Below are 8,639 nucleotides of genomic sequence, written 5' to 3'. Positions count from 1 at the left end.
AGCCTTCTCTGGCTCTAATCTTTTTCTGAGAGGATCGTATATTAGGCCAGCTCCACTAAACAATTGTTCGCTGGGAACGCTAGCTGGTGGAGATGATAAAAACCTTCGAGCTATTTCCGACAGAATTTTCAGTTCACTCTAATTAACTTTCCACCAATTGAGTGGATTTTCATCTAAATCTAGTCTTTTTTTATTGCGATACATAACAAGTTCTTTCCGAAGAAAAATATCGGGGCTACTGTCGTCAGGTTCTCCTTCACCTTCATCTTCGCTTGATGAATCTAACATCATGGCAAGATCGCTTTTAAAGCCACTCTTATTACCCATACCAGATGTCCCTGGTTCAGGATCGAGAGCATCTTCCAATCTCCTCCTTTTTGATGTTTCCCAACTTGGTGACGATTCAGGAGATCCAGTGGAAACTGGATCATTTACGATCTTCAAAATAGCATCCTTTATTTTTTCTTCCGTGACTGGTTTGAAAAATTTATGTTTATAGCGAGGGTCTAAATACGTTGCAATAGCAAATAAATTGCTATCTTCTAAGGAAGAAAACTTAGCTGAAAATTGTGTTTTCAGAATTGATGCTGCCAACTGAATCGGATCTGTCTCTGTTGGTTTCGCTAAATAGTCGTCAAGTTTTTTAAGAAGCATTTGAATGATGGGAATCACAGATGATATGAGAGCCTGTGAGCTACTCATTTCATGAGTGGCTTCTTCAAAAGGTTTCAGTAGTTCAAGACAACATTCTATTACTTTCCACTCTTCTGGAAAAATTGATTCAATTTTGTTGTCATTTGTGTAAAGACTCAAAGCATCTTTTATCTTAGTAAAACGCTCAAACATGTACTCTGTGCTGTTCCAGCGCGTCTCGCAATCCTGGAATACTTTCAGATGCGGTTGATTTAGTCTATCTTGAATTTTCTCAAGTTGCTTTTGAGCAATAGTTGAATGGTTAAAATGAGTTGAAATTTTTTTACATTTTTCTTTGACGTCTTTTATGTTTTCCTGTGATTGGAAACCATGTCTTATAGCAATCTGCATCTTATGAACGGTACAATCTAAGTCATCTAACAACACTAATCGCATACCTCTTTTCATGTTGGAGCCCTCGTCTCGTACTATGCAATGCACTTTTTCAGTTGAAATATTCCATTCAGCAGGCATTGTCTTGAATTTTTCTGCAATTATGTCACCAGTATGACGGTCATCAAAAGTCTCGCATTTTAATACAATTGACGATCGCTCAAATTTATCTGATATTCCGTGGCAAGTCAGACTAAGCAAAGAAGCACCTGAACTGGTATCTGTCCATATATCTGAAGTAAATGACATATGATCATAGTTTCCAATCATTTCTTTAACTTTCCCAGCCACTTTTTCATACAATTCATTGCACAAGAAATCAGTAAAAAAATGCGTCCTCTACAATTATATTTCGGAGCTAATTCTGGCACAAGACGGCGAAATCCAAGTCCCTCCACAAAGTTGAATGGTAAATTTTGAAGCGCTATCATTTCTCCAATAAGTTTATCAATATTTTTCGAATTATTATTGTTAAATACCCACTTTTTTTCATTTTTTAGCGCTTCCTCCAACGAAAGCTGTTTCTTGGCTTCTTGTAAAGGAGTTACAATTTTATCTAAAACAAAGAAAAAAAAAATTATTTTTTTGTGGATTCGAACGAATTTCCGGGCGTTTTGAATACAAATTCGAAAAAAATTTTTTGTAATGCATTTTTGGACCACCCTACTGTACATTCGTTATTCCAATATTTCAAATACAATTACATACCTGCATCACCTTTTTTTTCTTCATCTTGTTCTCATTATATGCGGTTTCGAATAAAAGAAACTCTTCCGGGTGCATTGATTTCAGGTGATTTTTCAAGGAAGTAGTAGTACGCCCCTTCCGCGAGTAACTTTTACCACATATTTTACACTCAGACTTCTCCGAATTATTTTTGTCTAATTTAAAGTAAGTCCAGATATTGCTTTTTATTGGTGGCGTCATTATTTACTTTTTCACTCAGTATTAAAACACGAAATATTGATCAATTTCACACAAAAAAAAAACACAATAAGCACGGTTTTCAGAGACCGTATTAGGTTATTAATTATATGCAATGAAATACATGACTCAAGTCACGACGATAACTAAACCAAAACAAATAAAACGTCGTCGTCATCCTATGGCTCAATCAGCGAAAGAAAGCGAGCACGCGCCACTCTGACACCGCCCACTTTCTTTACATGTCGTTACTTGTTGGCCGCTCTTGGGTAGTAGATCGACATCCGCATCCGCGAAAACTCCGCATCGATTGATGCGGATGCGGATGCAGATGCAGATGTCTAAATTCATGCGGAACATCCGCAATTGCGGATGCGGATGCGAATATTAGCAACACCCCTGCTTATATGTAGTTCCTCATCTCTATTTCCTGTGATAGCGCAATTTAGGACTTATTAGCAAATGAGTGAGCGAGCTAACGAAAGCGAAAGTGCAAGCGAGAGAGAGAATGAGAACGCAAACGCATCTTAGTTTGCTTGTACTATTGCATAAACATTACTTACCATTTTTACGCTTCTCATCGAAACGACTTCAGTTTCCTTTTTTCTTTCACTTTTTTTATACCTCCAATTTGCCATTATTTTAACATGCATTATTTCATTCTCTGTTATTCGCTACTTTTGTACCCTCAAACTCCTTTATCCATTCTTCTCCTAATTCACCCTTCCCTAGAATCTTAACAAAATTCTCTTGCCAGCTTCCCTCATCTTCCATTCCTCTCCTACATCCTTCCCATGTATGCTCCCATGTTTTATCCTACTACTTACATATTCTACACTTTCTGTTCTCTTCTTTTCCCAATACATTCCTTCCATTACCTCGTTTACCAATCTAAATCTTGCGATTCTTGCCCAACTTCTCCCTCCCCACCTCTTTTCAAACTACTTTGGCACTTCTTCCTTTTTTATCATCTTATACCATTTATTGCATTATCAATCCTCTACAATTCCCCATCTTTCTACAGTTCCAACTTATATTTATCTATCATTAAAGAACTCCCTCCTTCCTTCTTCCCATCTCGTTAATTTGATCGCTCTTCCTTTCCTCTCTTCTACTTCCATTAAACACCTTCTCACGAACTCCCCTCCCTTTCCCTCCCTCAGCTTCGTCTCAAATTTCCATGCCCTCTTTTCCGCTCTAATAATTAACTTATCCTTTTGCGCTTCTTCTCTCACCATATATCCTGGTGTACTCCAGTCTGCCCCTAGTGTCCACCTTATATACCTTTTTTGTAAACTCTAAATATCTTTACTTTCTTCCCACCCCCATATTTCTGCTCCATAACTTAATACCGGACATACCAGTGTATGGAATAACCACATTCTCCTTTTTAAATTTTTTTTTACCTACTTTTTCCTATTCCCTATATCTGTTTTATTACCCCTGCTGCTATTTTTATCCTTTCTCTTATATGGGCTATATGATCTCCATTCGCTTGCAAGATATATTCCAAATATTTAAACTCTTTTACTCTTTGTCTTTTCTACATTTAAATTAAACTTTTTTCTATTTAAGTATTTTTCTAGTCCTGTAATTAGGCCCGCCGCCCCAAATTCATCTTCCGCCATCAACACTATGGCTTATGCGTATGCTAGTGTACATATCTTATCCTTTTCTATCCTAACTCCTCCCCAAACTTTTCTTCTCATTTCTTCTCCCAAGTCTGATATTAATATACTAAATAAAAGTGGGCTCAGAGGATAAACTTGCCTTACTCCTCTCACCAACCATAAACTATATGCTACTTGATTTCCTACCTTTACTCTGCTTTTTGCCTATTTAAAAATTTCCGATACTCTCTTTATTAATCCCTCCCTTATCCTCTTTTTCACCATAACTTTTTCTATTTCGCCTCGGTCTAATGTGTCAAACGCCGCTTTTAAGTCCACAAACATTGCTATCATTGCCTCTTTTTCCCTTTTAATTCTCTTATTTACCAGAAAGTTTAGAACATATATATTGTCCATAACCCCCATTCCTTTTCGAAAGACTATCTGATTCGGTGGCTCTATCTCTTTTCCTTAACTTTTTTCTTCAATCTCTCCGACAAAACTCTTACATATACTTTATACAGTACTGGCATCAGGTTCACACCCGCATCATCTTTAACCTCATCTCCTTTGCCTTTCTTCACTATTGGTATCAATACTCGTTCCTTACATAACTCTGGCCACCCCTCTCTTCTTCATACTCGATTACACATTATCCACGCCCATTCCTCTTGTTCCTTCCCTCCGTATTTCCACACGTCATTTGGAATCTCATCCATACCAAGTGCCTTCCCGTCCTTCATTATTTCTAAAATCTAAAATATTTCTTCCCTTGTTATGTCCTCTTCCTCATCTCTTTCTCTACCATATTTTTCTCCCTTTTTAATTTTGCTCTCTACGCCTCCTAGCAAATCCAAGAAATATGTTTTCCATCATACCGTTTCAATATCTTGGTTTACTCTTTTCCTTTTTCTATTTACTACATTTCATACCTCTTCTTCCGTTCTAGCCTTCTCCGCCTCTTTCTCAAACCTTTTATTCTCTTCCTCTTTATATGACCACACAACTCAGTATACTCTTTCTTTTTTCCCTATATTCTTCCCCATTACTTTTGTCTTTTCTCCACTTTCTTAATTTCTTTCTGACCTATTTTTTTATTTACAGTCCTCATTCCATCTACTTCTATTCTCCCTTAACCAACTTCATTTTTGTTTGTGCACTCTAATCATATTTTTATTTCTTCCATTATTTTTTACATCTCCTCGTCCTCACTTCCCTCTCCCATTTTCATATTTCTGACCTTTTCTCTAAAATGTTCTTTTCCTTCCTATGACCAATCCCCTTTCCTACCTTTATTTATATATTTGTGACCGTCCGCGAAGAAAGGGAAATTACGTGCCAAAAATCGATTTTTAGGTTCTTACACCAATCGATAGTTGTTGAGTTGCTCTTTCATTTGCAAAAATCAGAAATTTTGAAAGTTAATTACTCTTTTTGTTATTAAGCTGAAAATATAAGCATGATAAACGTAGTCGGAGACCGAACGAGAGGATTACGAAATCTAGCCCCACTACTTACCACTACAGCTGTTATGCGCTGCGTCCGTGAGCTCCACTGGCTCACGGATATGAGCGCCTAAAGATGCAGTGGTAAGTGGTGGTGGTTCTTTTCGTTGACGCCTTCTCCACTACTCAAATGCCTGCTTGTGGACTCAGCTACGATCGTCCATACTGCTTTACACGCCAAACAAACTAACCCCCCAGGCAATCCACAAACTGACTCAAACACTCAAAATATCGCTCACTTTTACAATTATATTATTTTTTTCACTCAAACTCTCACTCAAACACACTTCCTTCATACTCTGCCCATTAACTCACCTCAAATCTCACTGTAATTTACTGAATTCAGCAACACACAACCACCGCTGCCAAACACTTTCACGCCGGAAACGGAAGTCCGACTCATATATACTTAAATCACCGTGTTTTTATTACCAATTTTAGACCATTCTTTCCTAAACTGTAAATTACTTTTTTCTATAATTATGTGATTATATCCATTTTATTTATGGTTCTAAGTTATCACAATTACTAATATTTTTATAATTATCACAGGCCTACAAACTTTTTTCTTTTATCAGAGCCAAGGCCCGAAGAGCAGTGGATCGAGGCAAGAACGACCACCAGGCCATGGAAACTCGATATTCTGTTACATAAAGCATAATTCGGATATGCAAAATTTTGCAAAATCTTCCAAACGAAAATTAGTGGTACGTCGATTTTTATGAGAAAAAACATTTAAAACCAAGGTTTTATGCGTTTAGCTTAGCCAATACACAAAATTTCGCAAAATATTTTCAGTAAATTTGTAGATCTCATTAGGATGCACTTTTTTTTGAACATTTTTTTCTACGGGGGATATTTTATGAGAAAATTAGTGATACACCTGATTAAATTCAACAGCTTTCAATCCAATAAACAACGTTCGCATTCATAGTACTTACGGACGTGTGTTTATTGCGTATATTCATTATTTTTGAGATTTCCTTCTCCCCGGTTCTAATCAAGGTGGATGAAACATATAATATTTTCAGTCTAAGTATGATTTTACAAAAAAAAGAAAACACACTTCAGTGGTTACGACAAATCAAACTCATTCCAACTGAACGATTTTGCTCAAAACACAAGAAGGTGACTCTTTTGGAATCTGAAATCACATTCTGACAGTTCTTGTGTCATAAAGCAGGCAAGCATAGTCATACTAATACCGATGCGGAAATTACGTGTTTTGAGAGGTGCCACATTTCCGCAGCGGACTGTATGCTCATTTCATACTATTTCGCTGTAGGGTTCAATTTTGGATGAACGATCCGGGAAAGCACCATCGTAAGCGGTTAGTCAATTTCGCGGAAAACTGTTGCAGACCGCTTCTCTTTCTGTAGGGAGATCTAAATGTTTGCTCTTGACTGTAAATTCGAAGAGGAAAGTCGCATAGGAGGTGTCGGTGAAGTAGTTGAAATAGATGAGTGCAAGATCGGCCTTCGAAAATACGAGCAAGGGCGTGTAGTGGAAGAATCATGAATCCTCGGAATGATCCAAAGAGGACATCCCTACAGCTATTGGTTGAAAATCTGTTCTGGAAGTAAGAGAGATCAGGCTACTTCAATAAAATTAATAAAGAAGCACGTAGCGGAAGGGACGTAGATCAACATCGATTGTTGAAAGGGTTATACTAACCTGGAAGGTCATGGTTTCATCCACAAAACTGTGAATCATTCCGAGGAGTTCGTGAATCGCGATACCGGAGTGTAAACTCAAAACGTCGAGTTTAAACAGAATTTTTAATAAAAATAAATGTAAATATATTATATAGTAATGAAATCATAAAAATAAAAAATAAATCAGATCAATGAAAAAAATGGCAAAAGATGGAAAAAAAGACAAGAAATATGCGCTTTATAGTACTCTAAACTTTCAGCGGTGAAGAGCGTGATTAGGTGCCAAGCCGAAATAAATAGAGATTAAATGAAAAAAGAAGATCGAGTGTAGAGGTAGGTGTTTGACCAATATTATATCTGTAATCAGTCACAGGGGAGCTTTGCCGCCCACCGCTAGACGTTCGAAAGCGATAGGCGTTTGACCAACATTATTTATGTAGCCAGTTACAGAGGAGTTTTTCCGTCCCCCACGGGACCTGGAAAAGGGGTAGGGTTTTGAACAAAATTATTTCTGTGACCAGTCACAGGGTTATCTTCATACCCCCCACAGGACCTGGAAAAGGGGTAGGGGTTTGGCCAACATTAATTCTGGGTAGGGGTTTGACCAACGTTATATCTGTGAACAGTCAGAGTGTGGCCTTTCCGCCTCCCACCGGACTTGCAAAAGGGGCAAGGGTTTTAAAAACATTATTTCTTTGACCAATCACGGGGATGCCTTCACAACCCCCACGGGACCTGAAGAAGGGGTAGGGGTTCGAACAAGATTATTTATGTGACCAGTCACTGGGGTGCCTTTCCGCCACCATCATTTCTATGACCAGTCACAGGGGTCCCTGTTCGCCCTCCTTGGCACCTGGAAAAGAGGTAGGGGTTTGACCAACATTATTTGTGTGACTAGTCACATGGGTGTTTTCGAACCCCCAACGGGACCTGTTAAAAGGAAAGAAGGTTTGACCAATATTATTTCTGTGGTCTGTCACAGGAATGAATTTCCGCTCCCCACGAGTATAATCAATTATGGATCAATTTCTAATACTCGAACGTGAAGTACAGTTCAGCTCAAAATCGCTTACTCACTAATTTTTTTATGTACTCTTGTCAATTTGGGCTTTTATGTACTTTTGTCACTTTGAAGAAGATCGGTTGAAAATTTTGAAAATGACCATTCCACTGGTTAAAGTTGGCGAAACGTGACTTTACTTTGAAATAAATTTATGATCAAACAAAACAAACATATTAAATTTTTCAGCAAAGTGCGTTGCTTATAGTCTTTGCTAATATATAAAAAATACACCATACATATTTGAAGCATTTTTATCAAGAAATGGCTGAATATTCGCGAGTTGTGTTTTACAAAACATTATTTTTTAATTCAAATATTTTCAAAGTTTTTATTGTTTATCTTCAGTAATAATTATCGAAGGAAAAAGTTTAATGAGAAAAATGCGTCAGTCATGTCAAGGTGAATACGAAGCTATATTTTATTTCACGTTTCGTCCACTTTTTTATCGATAGATTTTCCCGGGTGGATAATATTTCTACGTGGTGTCGAGCGCGTATAGAGTTTTTGCATCCTTTATCTCAATTGGTAACCTGTTTTGGCTTTTAAGGCCATGTGATAAGTGGATCATGTGACTAGATTCCTACCTAACTGACGCGTTTATTATTTTCTAACTTATTTTCAAACCAAGCACCACATCGAGTTAAAAATTTGAGATAATAAAAAGGAAGCCCTGAGAAAGGTGAGTCGGGTCCTAAATTTTAATACAGTCTGTCAAGTTAAAGCGTGGGTGGCTTTACTCGCAGTCGGTAAGGTGTATCGACATGATTTTGGTGTCAAAATATTAAGAAGAGCTCCC

General features: G+C 37.5%; 1 protein-coding gene across 1 annotated transcript; it reads right to left on the bottom strand.

Moving 5' to 3' along the window:
* Nucleotides 1–138: 138 nt before the first annotated feature.
* LOC117181278 (zinc finger BED domain-containing protein 4-like) lies at nt 139–1,356 on the bottom strand. Its single transcript, XM_033373842.1, has one exon. It carries the CDS (start codon nt 1,354–1,356, stop codon nt 139–141), a length of 1,218 nt encoding a protein of 405 aa, XP_033229733.1.
* Between the last annotated feature and the right edge of the window lie 7,283 nt (nt 1,357–8,639).

Source organism: Belonocnema kinseyi, chromosome 1 (assembly GCF_010883055.1).
Source record: "Belonocnema kinseyi isolate 2016_QV_RU_SX_M_011 chromosome 1, B_treatae_v1, whole genome shotgun sequence".
Classification (NCBI taxonomy): Eukaryota; Metazoa; Arthropoda; class Insecta; order Hymenoptera; family Cynipidae; genus Belonocnema; species Belonocnema kinseyi.
The sequence above is the reverse complement of the archived record's forward strand: the minus strand, read 5'-3'. Positions and strand labels throughout refer to the sequence as shown.